The sequence below is a fragment of the Podarcis vaucheri genome, assembly GCF_965113315.1.
Source record: "Podarcis vaucheri genome assembly, chromosome: 11".
NCBI classification, from domain to species: Eukaryota; Metazoa; Chordata; class Lepidosauria; order Squamata; family Lacertidae; genus Podarcis; species Podarcis vaucheri.
Genome location: NC_138749.1, coordinates 59,944,250 through 59,966,238, shown reverse-complemented (window position 1 = coordinate 59,966,238; position 21,989 = coordinate 59,944,250). Strand labels below are relative to the sequence as shown.

The 21,989-nt window shown below is 41.8% G+C and overlaps 1 protein-coding gene and 1 long non-coding RNA gene across 4 annotated transcripts in view; one reads left to right on the top strand and one right to left on the bottom strand.

The window, feature by feature from the left end:
• LOC309542799 overlaps window positions 1-21,989 on the top strand; it is a 390,515-nt gene that overhangs the window by 166,026 nt on the left and 202,500 nt on the right. The window lies entirely within an intron of this gene.
• Window positions 1-21,989, bottom strand: part of FRMD3 (FERM domain containing 3) — a 134,832-nt gene that overhangs the window by 35,192 nt on the left and 77,651 nt on the right. For all 3 annotated transcript variants that reach the window (XM_082241579.1, XM_082241578.1, XM_082241577.1), the window contains exons 4-6: window positions 13,845-13,923; window positions 8,590-8,687; window positions 6,886-7,009 (exon numbers count right to left, since the gene is read on the bottom strand). In XM_082241579.1, coding sequence (XP_082097705.1) covers window positions 6,886-7,009; window positions 8,590-8,687; window positions 13,845-13,923 — 301 coding nt within the window. The remainder of the gene's footprint in view (window positions 1-6,885; window positions 7,010-8,589; window positions 8,688-13,844; window positions 13,924-21,989) is intronic.

The window sequence follows — 21,989 nt, the reverse complement described above, 5'->3', positions numbered from 1 at the left end:
ATTGAAAGGAAGCTGCTGGGGTGAGAAAAGGAAACACTGTTGTAGGATCGAACCCCCTATGTCTGCCTTGAGCTTCTTGGAGGTAAAAATGAATGAAACATATATGAAGGTCCATCCCTATGAGCAAAACTACATTAGACCAGCATTTAGCCACTATGGTTTGTATATACAGTGGTGCCCCGCAAGACGAATGCCTCGCAAGACGGAAAACTCGCTAGACGAAAGAGTTTTCCGTTTTGGAGGTGCTTCGCAAAACAAATTTCCTATGGGCTTGCTTCGCAAGACGACAATATATTGCAAGTTCCTGCTGGTTTTTTTCCCTTTCCCCCCTTTTTCTAAGCCGCTAAGCCGCTTATCAGCTGATCCGATCAGCAGATAAGCCGCTAAAAGCGCTAATCCGTCAATGGGCTTGCTTCGCAAGATGAAAAAACCGCTAGACGAAGAGAATCACAGAACGGATTCTTTTCGTCTTGCGAGGCACCACTGTATGTATGCATTAAAAACAAAAATAACAAGCTTCCTAAAATTGTTGTTGAATAAATGTGAATTGCACTTTCTTTATGATAAAAGTGTAAGGTGGTGCATTTAAAACAACGACAAGAAGCACCTCTAGAAAACACAGCTAGAAATCTGCCATCTACTTCAGAAAGAACAACCTTCAGACACCAATTCTGTTTGCATTTCACAAAGATTATGCTCCACATTTTGATAGATCTCCATGAGGAAGAAAACGGCAAATGTTCTTACACCTGAAAAAGATGCTTGTTCCCCACTTTGGCACCTGTCACTGTGAGTCACCATTTCCCTAGCAGCTCATGCATGTGATACGGAGTTTGTTCACTGATAATTTGTTTTGCTCTGCTGTATCCATGGGCCCCATGACAAATTGTTATCCTCATGCGGCCACAGGAGATTTCTACAGTATGTTTAATTAGCAGACAGAAATTTAGTACCTGGAATTTTTTTGACCACCAGAATTAAATACAACATTATATTATATCATTCTACTGAGTCTTAATTTACAGCACTCGACTATTTATTTCAACATCTGGTTACTTATTCGCTCCTTTCACCTTGTCACAGATGTGTCATACTTCTTAAGGCAACATGAAAACTAGTAATGCTGAATATCTGCTTAAAACTTCCCTCATCACACAGAAATTTAGCACCTGATAGTTTCTAAGTCAATTAGAGTAGCATCCTCTTTGTTCACTATGGTGGACAAACTGATGAAAAGCTTACAAGGCCTAATTAATCACAGTCCTCTAAAGCTACCATGCCTTCTACCAGCACCTTCTTAGGAGATTCAGTTGCAGTCAGGCTTAGAGATCAGCATTTCCATAGAACTCAACCATTGCAATGATGGTGAAGGTAAAGGTAAAGGTAAAGGTAAAGGACCCTTGACAGTTAAGTCCAGTCGCGAACGACTCTGGGGTTGCGGCGCTCATCTCGCTTTACTGGCCAAGTGAGCCGACGTTTGTCCGCAGACAGTTTTTCCGGGTCATGTGGCCAGCATGCATGACTAAGCCGCTTCTGGCGAAACCAGAGCAGCGCACGGAAACGCCGTTTACCTTCCCGCCGGAGCGGTACCTATTTATCTAATTGTACTCTGATGTGCTTTCGAACTGCTAGGTTGGCAGGAGCTGGGACTGAGCAACGGGAGCTCACCCCATTGCAGGGATTCAAACCATCAACCTTCCGATCGGCAAGCCCTAGGCTCTGTGGTTTACACCGCAGCGCCACCTGCGTCCCTTGCAATGATGGTATTCAGGGTTAATTATTTTTAAAATGCATTGAGTATCATCACTGAATTGTTAGAATGCTGCCATAAGCAAGCACTGAAAATGTGCATAAGACAATTATTACTCATTCATTAGCCCCCTGAGACATGTTACCAACACTTTTTCAAAGCATGTTAAGAGTAATTAATATACAGTACATGACAGGAAAGTGCACTCTGTAGTGTGGACTGATATTTCTAATTTGTGATAGGGATTTTGAACAGAGAGAAAGATAGGATGGCAGTATTTACTAATGTGTATTAACTAATGTAGAATAAAAGAGTGAGATCTTGCAAATGTTCTCAGAGACACTTTATGCTAATTTAATATGGCACAATGCGCTATATGAACAAACAAAAATCACCAGCAGTGAAATAACATCTGAAAAATGTTATGAGCTGGCAAGATCCCATGACAGTCTTTCAAAACTCATAGAGGATAGAGGATGGAAGCAATATTTTATCTGCCAGTAATGAGTATGTGGCAATATTACAAATACTGAACATTTAATTCAGGCTTTCAAGTGTAGAATATGTGACAGTTATACTAAGCACCTATGGATCCCCTGCCGAACTAGAATTAAACATCCTGCATTAAGTAAAAATGTTTCTATGCCCCTTCTACCAATCACAGGATTTAACTTTGGACTACCTGCAGTCTGATGTGACTTTACTTGCTGTTTTGTGCAGCTTGTTTTCATTTTCATTTACTATTTCCTGAAATATATGCTTATCTATAGCACTACACAGATTGTCTTGCTTTCATCTGCCTATCAGTCAGTCTTGCAATGAGACAAAGATCAGCTTCCATTCCAGTGGTAGCGTCAGCTTTGAGGATGGGTGCATTTTCAACAGGACTATGACACAGAGGGAAAGCATTGCCCCTCCTTGCATAGCACAATCCTGATCCTAATTCCCAACCCCAAACAGGCAGCTGTTAAAAAATAAATAAAAACACGTTAAACACACTCAAACATTTATTGTATCAACTTGTCTGTCTCCATAGTTCCTTTTTTAAAATCCACTTTTCCCACTTGCTCAATTTTACCCACACATTTGTGGGTGGGGGTGTCCCCTGAAGTAGTACCTGAAGAGATCATAAGCAACCTATTTACACTTGACAGAAGCTGACAGATTTATGTGCATATGTTCCCTAGGAACACAGGACTATAGGAAGCTGAAACTTACCACTGACCTGTCTGACTCAATACTTGTCTATACGGACTGGCGGTGGCTTAGGCTGGTGACTTCCGAGCCCTACCTGGAGAGGCCCAGGATTGAAAACCTGGGATCTTCTGCACGCAAAGCAAGACGCACAACCACGGAGGCAGTGTTTAGGGTTGCCCTACGCCCGGAATTTCCTGCCGGAAATACCGTCTAGGGGGAATTTTGGCAAAATGCCTGGGATTTTGAAACAAAGCTCAACTTGGTTTTTCCTTTAAAAAAGCTCATCAACTGTGGCAACCCTAGTTGCGTATCTATATCACGGAGACCAAGCTTGTCATTTTGTGCAAAGCGTGTTCTCCCTCATGGAGAGCACGTGTTGAGGTGGGGGCTGACAAGACACCTCACTGTTGCTGGGCAAAAGAGTTTGGCCATCTTTAAGCAGGGGTGGGCTGTTACTGGGGAGATTTATATATTGCCATTTATTGACTTGACAGCCCTGTTTGTTAAATGCACTGCACGCAGTGACGAGCTTCCTCTTTCGCTGCGTGCTTCAGATCACCCGCCCTCCCTCCTTAATGTTAGGCTGTTTGCTTGACCTTGCTATGCCTGTCATGGGGTCGTCTGCTTTGGAGCAGGGGCCCGGTAGGAATTTTCTCCATTTGGCTGATTGGCTGGGGCCATTTGGTTTTTGCCTACTGCGTAGCAAATCGTCACAACTTGTAAGTTTGCAGTTAGGCATTGGTTTGAGAATTGGTTGGTGGAGGGGTATGGATTCGGCTGTGCCTGCCCCTCCAAAATGCTGCGGCTGCTGCAAGGGTTTTCCGTTAAAGGAACCCAGGGGCTCGCCATGCTTTTGTCCGAACCCCTGTCAAGGGGCTAGGGCCATGCAAGAGCCCCTGGGAGCATTCTGGGGAGAGGTGAGGCATGGTTCCCAGTCCCGTCTCTCTCCCCAGGTGACTTACCCTTGCTGACTTCGCGGGGGGTGCTGTCCCTGTGCGGGGTCAGTTAGTCGCTACCAATGCCTAAGCAACCACTCATATTGCTGTAATTTGAATAAAGTTGTAGCCAAAATTATGCCAAAAACCTTAAACAAGAATCAAGTGTCATTGTGTTCTTATTTGGGTGTCTTGGGGCCTCAACGCGCAAAACCCATCCTGCAAAAATGCAGACATTAACAGGCGCTTTCTCAGGCTGCAGATACTGTTCCCTGCATAGTCTTGTGTTGGCCCTTTGCCTTCGGATACTGCATTCTGCTAGCACAGTTTATCTCTCCCTAAATGAAATTCCAACTACTTCTAGGTCTTGGAATCGGCTGGCAATTGCAAGTGTTACATAAACAAAGCCAGTGGTTTTCTAGCAACATTCCATGACACTTTTCACATCTACTGCAGGATAATTTAAATTATGCTCTTAATTCTTCAGTTGAAAAGTACGCCTGAAGGGGGCAGCCTTTCCCAAAACAAGGTTTATCTCCAAAATAATAAGAGGCCGCAAATGTCTATAGAAAGAGAGAAATGGTTTGTCCTCTCTATTCTGTTTTGTTATCAAATAATATGTCAAAGGAGAGAAATGTTCTACATATATATGATGATGATGATGATGATAAACTATTAATATTCATTACATTTATGAGTTGCTTTACATCGGAACAGTCTCAAAGCAACTAGAACAGAAATTCAAACTAATAAAAACCAAGCAACAATGCTTAAAAACTGTAATGTACATTAAAAGTGCTCATCCAACAGTAATAAGAAAATATCCTTCAAAGGATAATTACCACAAAATCAACAGAATGGCAATTAAAATGAAAGCAGTAACGAAACCTCTCATGTGATTTTCTTCTAGAAAGAGAACTATAATCAAAGTAGACTTTTAAAAATAGAATGGGGGGGAATTATTGACTATTTGAAGACATATTGTAAACAAATTAAAACATTAGCAGGACTGATATAAACATGTGCAGTAAGAGACAATTAAGGGGAAGATTTGGGGAAATTTGTTAATATATTTGAATTGGATATGCCATAATAAAAATATATGAAATAAATAACCGCAGAAAGGAGCAGAGGGAAGTCGAGGGAAAGGTAATTTAGATTTGCAAAGATTTTGTTTTTCTTGTCAAAATATTTGTAAAAGCTGAAAATGAAAAATACAATTATTATTTTGGGGGAAAAACAAAGAGGTAGACTCTTGCCTGTGAATATGTTGCAGTAATAAACAAATTAGCCTTTACTGGAAGGCACCACAAACTAACATAGCTGCTCTTCAGGAAATGGTAAAATGTTTAACCAGAACATAATTGAACATCAAAGTATGTTCTAAACCTTTAGATAGCAACAGCGGCGTAGCGTGGGTTGTCAGCACTCGGGGCAAGGCAAGTAATTTGCGCCCCCTAACCCATGGATTTGCGCCCCCTAACCCTACAAATCTATGCCTATGAATGATGGTCCCTCTCTCTATCTCTTTCTCATATTCCAATTGATTCCCATTTCCGCCAATCGATCCCCGAAGCTCTTACCCAGTGAAATTCATGCATAATTACGCTTCGCCATCCCTAATCCTGCCGCTTCCACCGGGAAATCATGACGGTGCGTTTCTCCTCTCCAAACTTTCCCCGGCCCTTTGCCGGCCGGTGCAGCCCTTTTGGCTACGAGCTCCCCTCCTTCTCTGCCTGCTTCCAACCCCACCTCCCCGTCCAGCCTCCCTACCTCCTGAAAAAAGCGGACGGCGCTGAGCAGGACACCCCCGCGGCCATCGGAGAGAGGCGGGGCCGAGGGAGGCAAGCCAATGGGCGAGGCGGGGGTAGGTGGCCACGGGGGCGGGCGCTGCCGCAGTCCTCGGGTGGGCAAGGTAGGAGCAGGCAGAGGCTGGCCAGCCGCTCTGACAATAGGGGCGGGCCGAGGGCACGACAGGGCTGGGCCCTCTGGACTCGCGCCCCCCCCAGATGTTGCGCCCGGTGCGGCCGGCACCCCTGGCACCCCCCACACTACGCCACTGGATAGCAATCATGTTCTTTTCTTTAAAATTCACCAGCAAAACCAAAATTACCACTTGTCAGTAGCAGTGACATTCATATACGCTAGCTCAGTATTTGCTACATCCAGGTAAAAAATAGAGAAATATAAAACAATATGTATGTTGTGATTATATGTTACTTGTTGATCTTTAGAGTGTTTATACAGTGGTACCTTGGTTTACGAACTTACTCCGTTCCGGAATTCCGTTCTTAAACCAAAGTGTCTTTAAACCAATCAAATATGGAGTTGCATCTGTGTTAGCTCACTGAAATCAATGAGCTTAATTGTGGCCTTACCATAGTATCAGCTCAGTTTTGGATCATAACATATTGAGCAGATCTGTTGACTGGCAAAATTTTATACCGCATTGTCATCTATTGACCCCTTTAAAATACAGGATTTTTATTTTCTACCTGTGTATGTTACAACCTGCAGAAAGCTCTAACAAATACAGTGGTGCCCCGCAAGACGAAATTAATTCGTTCTGCAAGTTTTGTCGTCTAGCGAATTTTTCGTCTTGCGAATCACAAAATCCCATAGGAATGCATTGAAAATCAATTAATGCGTTCCTATGGTCAAAAAAAGTCCAAACAAAGCCAAATTTGGTACAACAACAGTTTATTAACTGCTCTTTAAAGTCACACATACTGTAAAGAGCAGTTCAAAAATTGAAGGGAAAATAAATTAACTTTATAAACAAAACATGTCTTTGTTTTTAGACAAAGGAAACAAAGTCGCGAGACGTTTTCGTCTTGCGAAGCAAGCCCATAGGTGAAATTTGTCTTGCGAGGCAAATCGAAAACGGAAAAACCTTTCGTCTAGCGAGTTTTTTGTCTTGCGAGGCATTCGTCTTGCGAGGTACCACTGTAATAGTTAAATAATCCTCCTTCAATACATCCTTTAATCAGCTTTCAAAATTACCTGAATTCGTTTTTATGTATATCAAGTATTTTTCTCTCCAGCTTTTGGGATTGTTTGGGGAAAATCTTAAACTCACTGACATAATTGTCCAAGTGTTCATCAGGATCATAGTCACCGAACTCAGCTGCACAGATAAAAATGCAAAGAAAGATTAGGGAAGAAATACCAAATATGTGATCAGCTAGCTAAATTGAATCCCTAGTCACAAAAAATAAACTGGCAGTGAATTATTTGTTGTTAATATATGAATAGACCTCCGCACATAATATTAAGACACTGGTGGTTACCTTTAAAGCCCTATATAGTTTGTGACTCAGGTATCTGAATGGTTCTTTCTTCTGTGCAAAGTTAATGTCATTCAGAAAGCCTTTCTCTGGCTTAAGCAGATGGCTACTGAAGGGACGGCCTTTTTGGTTGTGGTGCCTTTGGAACACTCTCCCCAAAGAGAAACAGAAAAAGCTACACACAGCCTGTTATTTCAGCTACGTATTTATTTATAATTTTGACGGCTCCAGACTAAGCTTGTCATGCATAAGTCTCACTGAAATTAATGGGACAAGTTAGTCAGCATGCATTTTAATTTAGTTTTAAGCTTATCGTTTCTTATTTTCTTTTAAATAATCTTATTGTTTTATTCTGTCAGATATCTGCTTTGAGCTGTTATTTCAGCAAAACAGTATATCAGTTCCGTGAAAAATAAACAAATGAATGAATAATATCTAGTTGGCAGAGCTGCAGTGGTTCCTGCAGTGGATGCTACTGCTTCCTGGTACAGTGGTACCTCGGGTTACAAACACCTCAGGTTACAAACACTTCGGGTTACAGACTCTGCTAACACAGAAGTCGTACCCCGGGTTAAGAACTTTACCTCAGGATGAGAAGAGAAATCACGCGGCAGCGGGAGGCCCCTTTAGCTAAAGTGGTACCTCAGGTTAAGAACGGACCTCCAGAACTAATTAAGTTCGTAACCAGAGGTACCACTGTACTGGGATAGTGTGCGACAGAGTGAAATCGCAAGTGGTCACCAGCGATGGCATCACTCCCACCAACCTGGAGCTCCACCACCTGCACTGCTGCCTTACCCCACCCCGGCAAATGCAACACTGCCGTTGCCAGGAGGAGATTGCACCCACATAAGGTAAAGGTAAAGGACCCCTGGACGGTTAAGTCCAGTCAAAGGCGACTATGGGGTTGCGGCGCTCATCTCGCTTTCTGGTTAAGGGAGCTGGTGTTTGTCACCAGACAGCTTTCCAGGTCAAATGGCCAGCATGACTAAACGGCTTCTGGCGTAACAGGACACCATGATGGAAGCCAGAGCACATGAAAACGCAGTTTACCTACCTATTTATCTACTTGCACTGGCGTGCTTTTGAACTGCTAGGTTGGCAGGTGCTGGGACAGAACAACAGGAGCTCACCCCGTCATGGGGATTCGAACAGCCGATCTTCTGATTGGCAAGCCCAAGATACTCAGTGGTTTATACCACAGCGCCACCCGTGTCTCTGCTCCCACATACACCCCCAGAAGCTATTGCTAACTAAGATCACATCAATTTCAATGGGACTAAACTATGACTAACTAAATCTGGATCCAAACCAAATTAGTTTATAAAACTTTCATAAGGTTTTTGATATTGCAATATATATATATATATCTGGTCGTGATGCTGACAAAAGGTCTGAAGATGCTGTTGTCTACACTTACCTTGGACAATGCATGCGCCCAGGAAGGCAGCGTCAGAAAACGAACACAGCAAGCGGCCATGGAAAATGTCTCTTTTGATTTGTAGGTATAAAAGGTACCTGCATGGTGTAAGGAAAAATACTATATATAACAGACATAGAATCATGGAATTATAGAGTTGGACTGGACCCTATCTTATGAAGATTTTGTTTCTATATTTATTTTGCCTTTATTCTCATTGAATCAATGTACATCACAACATTAGCTAATGTAATTGGCCAGAGAGCCAATGCAGTAGTAAAAATCAGGTTGCTGGTACGAATATATTTTCTCCTTTCTACCAACTGGGCCATGTCTTGAAAAAGAAAGAATGACATTAAGCATGCTGCTTAAGAACAAAGCTGAGATGCAATATTTAATTTATAATCCTTTTATCACGGCTGTGCCTTTAAAAGATTCCAATATATTCTTGGTTCCTACAGAAGACTCTCAGGACAACAGCAAATGCATTCATTTCCCCCCCATGTATAAATCTACACAGGGTGGTATTTTACTCAAAGTAGACCAATTGGAATAAATGACTAGATTGGGTTCATTAACTTCGGTGGGTCTACTCTTGAGTCAAACCATGCTCAGTGTTTCTGTTCCAGTCATCAGACTAAGGCATTCAAGTGGAAGTTTGCCATGCAATTCTAATCAAAATGCTAAGAACAGTGCAAAGAGAGAAAACACATTTTCATATGTGGCTGGACCCCACTTCATGTTCAGATATCATTTCCCATGACTTTTCTTTTTAACCCAAAAGCAGGTGAATCTTGGGAGGCTGAATCTTAAATAAAAGACTAGGAGAGGGATGGAATGGGCTGCTTGAACTTTTGCCCTCTGGCCATTTTCCAATTCTGATTCATTCTCCCAGCCGCTCTCTTCTCCCCTTGTGGGAAAAGGTAGGAGCATCCGTATGTTTTTTCTCCACGAGTGGAAAAAGGATCTTGGGGGAAGGGACTGTTTTGTGAGGGAAGTGACTGGAAAGGCACGGGTTAAGCAGCCTCCTTTTCACAGTGGTCTTCTGCTCAAGATTGCTGCCTCCCTGTGGTTACTAAAAACACACAAGAAAATATATTCGCAACTGTGCACCACATACATTTTTTGCATAGGTTATTAAAAAACTACATCCTTAGACTAGGATCTGAAGATCTATGTAACTATTTCCACACACATAATGAGGAAGTTTTGGACTTTTGTTTCTCGACAAAACAACAACCCACACACAGTCCTCTAGTAATTTGGATCCCAGATCTACTCTGAAATCCAGGGATCTTTAATCGTTCAAAAAATTGTTTGGGGGTGGGGTACGATAAGGAAGGTTACTGCAGAATTCATTATTGTTGTGCTTCATTCATAATTGCCCTTTTTGTGGCATCTTCCTAATGTAATCTTTGGCCAGTCACAGTTCATTAAACTCCTTTGGAAAATTCACGTTACATAAGTGCTAGTGATTCTCGAGAGAGAAAATTTCTTCCACTATAGTGAACAGATACAAAAATTCTTACTTCACAAGCCAATGTGCTAAATAAGTCCACAGTATGATTATACTTTGAGGTACCACACTAGCCTCTAAATGAAGGGGGGGGAGTTTTAATAACATTTCCTAGTTGTGTAAATCAGTTTGCACTACCCTGGGAATTTGCTCTGGCTAAAGAGCACATTTGGGGAACTGGTTGAATTCTGGTGAGAACTGATACAAATTCCACAGAGAGGAATTTAATGTTTTCATCTCAGTACATGCTATGCTGTTCTATACACAAGATACATTGGATTCCCCCATCGCTCTAAGTTGATGTTTGCAAAGGTTGAAAGAAAGGATCAAGTGTGAGATAATGCGTAAATAGGTTTTTAGGAAAAGATCAGTAGTGGTGACATAATCTTTTAGTGTTGCCTGTTTCTGACTGACAGCATACAGTGTGTAGGTGTTTCCAAAACCAAATTCTTATCAGATGACAGCTCATATTTGTATACAATTTGAACCATAAGTTGGACAGCGCTGGATTAAAGTATCCCTACAGCTATTTCACGAAGCACACTTTGTCCTTCATCTTCACTCACAAATGAAGGCAAACATATTCCCTTGCAACAGAAATCACCCACAATTCAAAAAGTATATTCATTCAGTATTTAATGCACTGCAAAACACAGTAGTGTGATGAGTATCTACATTTTATTAATAGTAGTAGTAGCAGTACTGGAGCTTATTTTGAAACATTAAAAATGCATATTATGCATATAATAAATGGAAAAACAACAACATATCTGAAGAAGTGTGCGTGCACATAACAAACTTAGTTGGTCTCTAAGGTGCTACTAGAAGGATTTTTTATATTTTGTTTCAACAACATATGTATAACATCTTATATGAACTGAATCTATTTGCATAAATTGCAGATTTTACCTCCAAAATAGACAGGAACAGCAGTCCAATCCTTTAACAGTTGCTTTCCATGTGCAATTAGCATGCAAAATGCATGGATTACTATTTGAAGTGGGTCATTCATCATAACTGTTGCTTCAACCTGCCGTTAGCTTTTAAAATCTTTTGTTGCCTCTCAGTAAGTAATTGCTTTGATGGCTATTATAACTGCATTTTAGATTAATTTTTATGTTTGCTGTACATTTTTCTAGCATCCATCGGATGAAGAGCAGTTTAGAAATGTTTTTCTTAATAATGATAATACTAGGCATGTATGCTAGTATTAATTTCCGAGTCCCAAATAAAAATGTAGTATACAAAGCAGCCCCCTGTGTTAAAAGGTTTCCCTTGCTTATTTGACTGTTCCAAAGTTTACTTTGCCAATGTCTCATCATTACGACTTTAGGGACAACTAGAAAGCTGGGAACAAAGGATTCTTCAGTAACAAATTCCAAAAGAACATTTTCAAAAACTGATAGAACACACTAGCTCTGTAAAGGATTTTGCACCCTTTAAGCTTCGCTAGCAATGCTCCATACAGTGCAAAAAAAAGAGGAGAGATAAAAATTAAGGTGATTTTGCTTTTGCTAAATTTGTGACTTTACCATAGCTTTGCTCCCAGGTGTTTAACTATTTCCCCCATTGCTCAGTGAAAAATCTTTACAACCTATGGAGGAAAACACTTAATTGGCAATGTCAGCCAACAGAGCAAATTGCTACACACAGTGTGCTGTCAAAATAAACAAACATCATTTTCACACAGCCTCTCCCTAGGGTTGTCAATGTTTTCTTTTCCCAGACAGACTGACGTTATTTCAAATATTTATGCCCTTGACAAAAATAATTTATAATACCTCCTGCCAATACGCAGTGTTGTATTTTTTATTTTTTAATAAATTACATTTTCATTTATGAATAATTTGAACGGTTCGAAATAAACAATTACCAGTTTGCAATGGGCAGCTTCCTGCTGGGGGGCAGGGGGGCAGCTGTGCCCCTTAGAGCAAGTAAAACAATAGAAATACTTAACTGACCAATCACATCAGTTCTGTCCCCCCCATAACAAAAATCCTGGCTACGCCAATGGAAGGCACAGCAGAAAAATGAGGGCAAAATTAGTGTTCTCTGCTCACTGGCACGATGGAAATACATTTGCACAGTGAGACTTTTCCTCACCCCCACACCAGTTACCCACACTTTGCCAAAATGTGTCTGGGGGTATCTGCCAGCCCTCTGGAATGCAGGAAGCATCTACCCCCCCAACCTTGTGCAAGCAGATCTCACCCTGTTTTTAGCTGGGAGAAATTAGGGATTGAAAGAGGTAGGGAAGCGCGTCTTCCAGAGTTTTCCAAATATTTTGGAATACAATTCCCAGCAGACCCAGGTAGCACAAGTCTCCTGGCTACGGCTCATGGGAGTTATAAAACTTCCATAAAACATCCCAGGAAGATCCCAGTCTGGGCAAGGCTTTTCTACCGCAAAGATCTACTGTTGCGTTTACTTAGCTCCATCATTTCAGCTAGAAAGCAAGTGTTCCTATGAAGCACAACTTGGTAAAAAAACAAACACGCAAAAACCAGTTCTCACCATGGCCATTTTCATTTTGGCTTTTTATTTCTGTTGGTGGCCACACTTTAATTATTATTTGTATACACTTTAATGATTATTTTTTACTTTTTTATGATGTTAGCACTTTCAGGGTTGTTCATAGGCAGGGCGTATAAAGAAGTTGCAAGAAAATAAAACAATAAGTGAAGTAAAATTAATTGAAAACAATTAAGTTAGCATGCTGGTTGGTGGCAGGCTTGCTCCAGAACCTAGAGAAGCGGTCAGCAAACTTTTTCAGCAGGGGGCCGGTCCACTGTCCCTCAGACCTTGTGGGGGGCCGGACTATTTTTTTTTTGGGGGGGGTGAACGAATTCCTATGCCCCACAAATAACCCAGACGTGCAAAAGCACACACTCTACTCATGTAAAAACACCAGGCAGGCCCCACAAATAATTCAGAGATGCATTTTAAATAAAAGCACACATTCTACTCATGTAAAAACACGCTGATTCCTGGATCATCCGCAGGCAGGATTTAGAAGGTGATTGGGCCAGATCCGGGCCCCGGGCCTTAGCTTGCCTACCCATGACCTAGAGCTTTTATTTCTATGCACAGTGGAACTGTCCAAACCCATAACTCTGTTTGGAAACAGATGAATACCTCGAACTGTGAGTTGTATGCAGCTATGTCATCCCCCAGATACAAGGGCTTCCACCTGTGCAATGGGGCTTCCTTGCCCTCTCCTCTCTCTGCAGCGCCCCCCCCATCTGCCCCAGAGAATTGGGGGGAGCACACAGGGCACACATGGAAAGGAGAGGAAGTCCCATGGCACAAGTGGGTGTCCTTCCCCCACCAGGATGAAACTATGAACATTTATGTGGGTGTGAAGCCTATTGAACCCAGTGGGACTTACACCTGAGAAAGTATGCCACAGATTAACCCTGCAGGAATTTCAAAAGCAGTGTATCCCAAGAGGCCTACTGGGCTAGAGGAGAAGAAAAGGAGCCCAGGAATCTAGCTTCACATCCCATTTTCTACCACTGCCTCACCATCACGTGCTTCATATAAACACCTTTACTCTGCTACTAATCACTGGTGGCCCAATTTCAGCTCCCAAAAGCAGTTTTTAAAATTTCCAGCATATGAGTGGACAATTTTACTTAGCTAAAGTGTAGAATGTTAGCATATCATAGGTGATGATAAGAGTTAGCCATGCTCCCAAAATATTGACTAAATGAACAGACAGGGATTAAAAAAAAAATACCTGGTGAGCTCTTCTTTAATCTTCAGTGGTTCATGTGGGTAGAATTTCACTCTAAAGCACATGGTATATGGTGGATGAGCTGAAACATTATAAAGAAAAAGCATGAGAAAAGCGGCATAAAACGTGGCCTCTCTTGCACTGCAGGAAATGTCACCATTGGTTTCTCAGAATAGCTTGTGAGATGCAGCGCAGCAAATTAAGAAGAGAAACAAGAAAAAAGCGGATCTAATGTGTGATAAGGAAGATCTAAGCATAAGCACAATATAGTCAGTCTAAACTAGAGAGGTGTACCATGTCATTTTTTAATTAAAGAAAGGAAGCCAGAGAAATTCCACCATAAAGATTTTTTTAAAATCCTAATTATTGGTTGTATCTGGGCTGGACCAGGGGCTGTGCAATGATCCGTATATGGACAATGTGGTTTATAAACCATGTTCCTGTAATCTGGAGACATTCAGCAGGCAGAAAGTTCTGTTTTGTTGTGCAGAGAAGACAGAAGGCTAGGCTCTCAGTACTTAGACAGGGCTTGCCACTCCAGAGATTTCAGATGATATTGCTTAGGAATTACTTGGCCCAGCAGCCTGTAGCACCTTTAAATTCACACACCAGTTTTGCAACTATATCATGAGAGGAGGGGCACCAGCTCCTAGGGGCCAAGCCTTTTTGCGCGCGCGTGCGCACACACACACACACACCCCAATATTTTTGTGGCTTTGGTTGCCCCACCATGTACAAAAAGCGCAAAGGCGAATTGTGGAGCCGAGCATGGCGTGGCTCCAGTGGCCACCTCCTTCTCCTCTTCCTGCTGCTGTGGAGAGGAAGGAGGATCGAAGCAGCCTCCCACCGGTGGCAGTGCCAGGAGAAGGAGGAGGAAGCCACTGAAGACTCATGGCTGCTGTGTTCAACTCCACCCCCAGCTCCGCGTGATGTCAGGACATTGACATCACATATGACATCATGCACACAATGTTGGCTCCCCCCAATTGCCCATGCAAGCTGGCACCTCTGCCGATTTATCGTATTTTTCCGTCTCTGAGTTGCCCCCATGTATAAGATGCCCCTTATTTTGGGGGGCTCAGATTTAAGAAAATGGGGGAGATGTATCCGTGTATAAATCACCCCCTAATTTCTAACATTATTTTTTAGAGGGGGGAACCTAGTTTTATACACGGAAAAATACGGTACTTCATGTGTAGCGTAATCTAGACATGCAGGTAGAAAAGACATGGGAAATAAAAGACTGCTTGCGTTATTTATTTATGTAATTGTCTTTAGTGGTGGAGAAGACTGTAGGTTGCGATGGAATGAGAAATACAAGGTACTTTCTCAAGCGGCAATAAAATTACTATTTGGGCTCCATCCAGTGGAGTGGAGATATAGCAAGAGACTCTCAGCACTGTGTCTTACTGGGAGGGGGAGAGGCAAGGCGGTGATGAGGTTGGGGTCGTGCAGACACACCTGTGGACCTCCCCCGACACCCCTGCCGCTACGCCCTTGCAGCCGTGTCCTCGCCAATGCCTCCCATCCCCCACCTGGTGAGCAGCGGTTCCTGCTGTAATTTACAACATGCATGTTTGTTCAGAAGCAAGTCTCTGAATGAACAGGCACTGAATAAACTAGCAGGACTGGCAACATTATGGGCGCCACATAATACCTGTTCCACATTTGCAAAAAATCAATCCTCTGCATATTGACACCAGGCGGTACCATTACTATAGTCTTTCCCGGTGCCTGCTAAAATCACTTTTGTTTAGACAAGCCTGCCCAGATATGTAGACTATTTATATGTGTTTTCTGTTTTTGGTTCATTCCTGAGTCTTTAAAAACGTGTTAAATAGTTGTTTTCAACTGTTTTTACTGATAATTTTATTGCTTTATCCTCTTTGTAAACTGCTTTGAGGTTTTATTATATTTACTTGATCTTGGAAACTTGTGGCTTCCTGTTCCCAGAAACTGGTACAGTCTTATAATGTAATCCTAAGCAGGCATCCTCAAAAGTCTTGTTGCATTCAGTGGAGAAAATGTATGTAGGAGGACTGCAATTTTATGTCTACTTTATTCCATATACCATAAGCGCCATTGAACACAGTGGAGACTGAATAAGCATTCATAATAGGATTGTGCTATTAATTAGATATATTATCTCCCAAGCCATCCCTCACCATAATAAAACACAACATCCAAGCTCTTCTATAGGGGCAAAGCTTCTTCTTTTATTCTTTTGTATTTTTATGTTTCACTGTGATATGCATCATATGCATTCAAGTTTAAGTATTTCTATGAAGAAACTGTAAGTCTTAAATACATTGACAGTCAAACAATGATTGGGTGGGTCAATATGGCATTATTACACATAATTTAAAAACTAATTAGGCAGCTCTTGTGAAACCAGCAATGTTTTTTTATGAAGTTCTCAGTTTCATCTTTTGAGGACCTGACTTACTGTTATGAAGCAAATAACTGACAAATTATAAAATGGACAATGGAGGAGGGTTAAGGGAAAACAGTGCAAAGCGGGGAAGCTGGGAAGCAGAGTGTGAAAGTCAGCCGCAAATGATAAATAAGATGAAGGAAGCAAGTGGCTGAAGAAAGAAAGAACAATGTAATATATTCAGACTGTTGTGTAAATTTTAATTCATTTTGCTAGCATTAGGTACAGAAATACAACAGTATGTTTTGGATCACTGGTTTCCTTGGTATTGGCCAAGGATACGACAATGTGTGAATATCCATGTTAAAGGTAAAGGGACCCCTGACTTTTAGGTCCAATCGTGGCCGACTCTGTGGTTGCAGCGCTCATCTCGCTTTATTGGCCGAGGGAGCCGGCGTACAGCTTCCAGGTATGTGGCCAGCATGACTAAGCCGCTTCTGGCGATCCAGAGCAGCGCACGGAAACGCCGTTTACCTTCCTGCCGGAGCGGTACCTATTTATCTACTTGCACTTTGACGTGCTTTCGAACTGCTAGCTTGGCAGGAGCAGGGACCGAGCAACGGGAGCTCACCCCATTGTGGGGATTCGAACCGCCGACCTTCTGATCGGCAAGCTCAAGAGGATCTATGGTTTAACCCACAGGGCCAACCGCATCCCAGTAATATCCATGTTACTTGATCCTAAACCAGGTCTAAGACTATTAAAGTGTATGGAAAGACTCATCTGGTTTTTAGAACCAGCTCTGAGCTGTCAATGAAAAATCACGTTCTGCCAAGGGCAATTATGGTTCACATGTAAAGGGCAAGTGGCTATATTTTTGAATTGTTATAAACTACTGGGAGGAGAAAGGTTGGACAGATTAGTGGTATCAGCTTCTTAGGCACAACAATCCTCTCTCTGACCCTGTATCCCTTTCAATAAACATTATCTGGACTTTGCAAACATGGCAGATCCTTTAACACTCAACACATGATAGAGTCAGTCTTGCATATTTTTAATCTCTCTATTCTCACAGTAAGGAATTTCACTTCCTCAGAAATTCCTTATACAGAAGGAAGGGAGGGGGAAGGAGGCGGGGTGTTGATTTCCTTTCACATTTCTGAAGCTCTTTTCCGCAGTCTGCATGTTAAATTGACTATAATCATTAACTTGAAATTGAAAAGCATAATAATATTTACTAGAACAAATACTCTCACACATATCTTGTTGTATGGTAGCATCTCAGACACATTCAACAATATTTAGTATACTATGTTCCCAAGAAGGCATATACAGTGGTGCCCCGCAAGACGAATGCCTCGCAAGACGAAAAACTCGCTAGACGAAAGGGTTTTGCAGTTTTTGAGCTGCTTCGCAAGACGAATTTCCCTATGGACTTGCTTCGCAAGATGAAAACATCTTGCAAGTTTGTTTCCTTTTTCTTAACACCGTTAATACAGTTGCGACTTGACTTCGAGGAGCAACTCATAGAACACGGTGTGGTAGCCTTTTTTGACGTTTTTGGTGATTTTTTAAGCTTTTCCAAAACTTTTCCGACACCGTGCTTCGTAAGACGAAAAATTCGCTAGACGAAAAAACTCGCGGAACGAATTAATTTCGTCTTGCGAGGCACCACTGTATAGTGCCAACATTTTAGTATTTTAGAATATTTATATTTCAGTTTGCTCTTTAGTTTACAGGTTTTCATTTGTTTTTGCCTATTTTCATTTTGGAAAAAGCTGTCAATTGAACAGATATCAACCCCTGGGGATTGTGGACCACGTGATCATGTTCAGCATGGTAAGACCAGTGCAACAGGTAACATGATAGAAGTTTTATAGTTTTGTGCTAATTCAATGGATGGTTTTTGTTTAATTTTGTTTTGTTTTTAAAAAACCTGGGACAGGTAAGGCCAAGCACACATCTGCAAGAATGAGGAAATGAGTTAATGAAGCTGTGTGGTGAAATTTTGCAGACAGGCATTGTTGGGAAAGCCAAAGTTTCCATGGGATTCTCAGTTTTAGCAGATGAAAGAGAATATTTCTGGCATAGAAAAACCATCTTGAGGTGTAAGATTTATAGAAGAAAATGGTGGGAATACATAATGAATCACTGGGCTCATTTCAATCTCAGACCAAACTGCTGTAGACATACCAAATACAATATTATCTGCTTGTTCTGATTTTTGTAGTAGATCGCAATAAGCTAGTTGGACAAGGATATGATGGTTGTTCAATCATGGCAGGAAAAGAAGGCAGGACTCAAGCACAAATCAGGACACTCAGTCCTCGGGCAACCTTTGGCCACTGCTCATCCCATAGACTTAATCTAACTGTAAATTATCTGAATAGTGTAATCATGTGTGTAATACAGTTGGCACAATTAGAGCCAGTTTTTTTTCCATTAGAGCATCTAAAGATGACATCCAAAACCTAACGTACCAATGAAATGTGAAACACAGTAGACTCAACGATACACAAGTATCCCTATGTTTGCATAAAGTTACCCAAGTGTTGTCTTGCATCTCAAACAATAAGCAGGATCAAGCAATGCCAAGACAAGACAACTTTTGTACCACTTATTGTGTGCCTCATGGACATCAATTTGAATTTGTTCATCTTGTGACCATAAGCAAATATTCTTCAATGCTAGAACCAGACACCCAAGCTCTGTAATCTGTTCAGTTAGATGTAATAGAAATGAAAGTACATACACAAGAGTTTTTGAGAACAATGGAACAGCACAGGGAAGCTAAAGAGGAGACATTTAGCACAATAACAGAGAAACTGGCAGATGAAGTGAATGTAGAACTTAAAGCACTTGGACAAACCAAACAACAGAAAAAGCCATGCCAAATATCCCAGCCAATCCACAGAAGAGTTCTACCAACCAACTCACAGTTTACTCAAACTACTTCCATCTTACCTCTACCACACTTTAGAAAAAAAAATTCAAGCCCATGTCAATTTTAAAATATTGAAACTTTGAGGATGAATCTGTTACTTGGCATGAGTTGTGGGCAAAAAGGCATACCAAAGATATTAAAATACTGTAGCTATATTATATTACTACAGCGTGCTATATTAATATAGAGTGTTTGCCCAGCACTGTGGGTAAGGCACTAAAATGACCTATCAGTTTCGTTTGTCCATTGAACAACAGTAATGTAGGATCCTAAAACAAAACAAAACAAAAACTCTAAGGCTGAATTTCACACCTTTTATACAGAATATGCCTTGGCTTTGGTGAATGCCAAGCATAAGAGCTGAAAGCAGTCAGGCTTTTTTGTTAATGTCTGCCCAACCATAACATAAAGGCTAATATAATACACTCTTTAAACAAAAACTGGAGTCTACAGGGGTCTTGACCAGAACAGGCAATAACCTTTTCTATAAATTTCGCACTGGGATAGCCTTTTCTCTATGGACACTCAACAAACACAAGCCATTATCGAACATGGCTTTGTCTTCACCCTGCATAAAGTGCTAAAGGATCATTCAGTTGTGCATGGAAAGGACGGAAAGTGCTGCAAGGATTGCCATTTTAATAGTAGGGGACAATAGCCCAATAGTCCTATTCCTTATGAAGGTTTTGCAATTTTTAATGCGGCACTGTGGCACAAGCCTGTGGAACAATAAACAAAGGTTAGTGACTCATGAGAAAAACAGCACTGGCCAGTAAATTACACACATATGCACAATGCAACAGATCATTTGCCTAGCAGTCACTCAAAGAACTGAAAAGGAAAAGTGGAACAGGAAAAGAAAAATAAGATGTCGTTTTGGTTAAAGTATTCTCATGCAAAAGAAGCATAAATAATCAAGTTTATTGTAGCAGTGAGTCCTTCTTTTCAGAACAGCCTTTTTATCTGTCAGATAAGGCCCAGCTGGTACACTGGAGGGCCCAAGATTTGTCACAGGCTTCCCTGTCATCTGAGGAACAGCTCTTTTGCTGAAATGGATTCATAATCATAATCGTTTAAAAGGATTTTACACACCATGCCATGAATTCAGTGCAGCATCTTTAAAGTGATGCTAATAACTCGCTGGCTTACGCACCAAGAGTATTCAAGAGACAAAGGGAAGGGAAAGATAAAAGCTTCCTGTAAGATGCCGATGTCAGGGGCCCCCTCCGCTCTGCCAAGAACTGGCATGGCTTAGTAGCCCCGGACGGAAGAGGAGGAAGACAAAGGAGCAGACGGAGGGCTGGGAGGACGGCACCCAAGGTGGGAGGATGAAGGAAGATATCAGCAAGGGGGAAGCAGATCTGCTAACTCTCTCCATCACCCCTTCTGTGGAGTGCAGAGCCTCATCAGGGAGAAAGGAGAACTTCAGCCAGGGAGAGATGCTGAACCAAATGAGGGAGTGGCAGAACTGGAGGCAGAAAGGCGGGACATTTTTATCTCCAAGAATCAGGCATCACCTTCGTAGGTGGGCTCAGGCCCAGGGCAGACCCACAGGGTGAGAGAGTCTTATGAGTGAGCTCCTCCTGTCTCTTCTTTAAAAGCTTGCTGGAAGGGCTATGTCAGCTATCAGGACATCTTTGTAATTTCCATTCAGTTATGAACCTCTTGTCTTGCTCTTATACCTTGGAGTCTTGACTTCTGGACCTTGCGCTTGCTGCTGAGCATGTAATATTACCCCAAATAAAGATCTCTTTTTTACTCTCAAGTAAGAGTCACTGCAATCATATTTTGGGATGGTAGCCTGACCGCCATACACAAACTGTTAACGGCAAGGAATCCCATGTACAAGGGCACTACACATTAGAGGGGTTTGTAATATGTTCAACAGAATTGAATTGCCACTGAATATGAAAAAAGCTGGTTCAGGATATGAATTTGACCATCCCATAAAGCTTGAATATTCTCTGACCCAGGGCCATTTTTCAGCCGGGTTCACAGTACTTGGAAGGATATTCTCCCATTTCACTTTTCTGTTAAACTTTATGGGCTTTCGCTTCTGGTTCTATCATTCTCTTTGCCACAGATAGTGGCATTAATTTATCAGTTTGCTTATTTAACTTCACTCTTGCTTCCCCTTCTGAATGCTAAGAGCAGATTGCACATGTTTCTTTGTGGGGGGTCACCTAGAGACTAATAATATCTATTCACACTTCATTTCAACCAATTATAGCTAATCAAACAGAATTCATGAAAGCCACTAAAAGAAAGATCATCATACTGCACTAGAAGGCCATCAGGAAAATTGTGGGCAGACCCCCGCCCCTCTGTATAATGGATATATGTGACACATTGACCTTCTTATGTTGTCTATGCCTCTTGTGCATCTTGTTTTAAAATTATGGGTTTATACCTTTACCTTTTTAAGGAAATGAGGAGAGCATTGAAGACTCCTCTGGACAACTAAAAATATATAGTGCAATTCTATACAACGCGGGTGGCGCTGTGGTCTAAACCACAGAGCCTTGGGCTTGCCGATCGGAAGGTCAGCGGTTCAAATCCCCGCAACGGGATGAGCTCCCGTTACTTGGTCCCTGGCACATCAAAGTGCAATTAGATAAATAGGTACCGCTCCGGTGGGAAGGTAAACGGTGTTTCCGTGCGCTGTTTTGGTTTGCCAGAAGGGCTTAGTCATGCTGGCCACATGACCCGGGAGCTGTACGCCGGCTCCCTCAGCCTGTAAAGTGAGATGAGCATCGCAACCCCAGAGTCGTCCGCAGCTGGACCTAACGTTCAGGGGTACCTTTACCTTTACCTAAGTGAGTATAAGTTT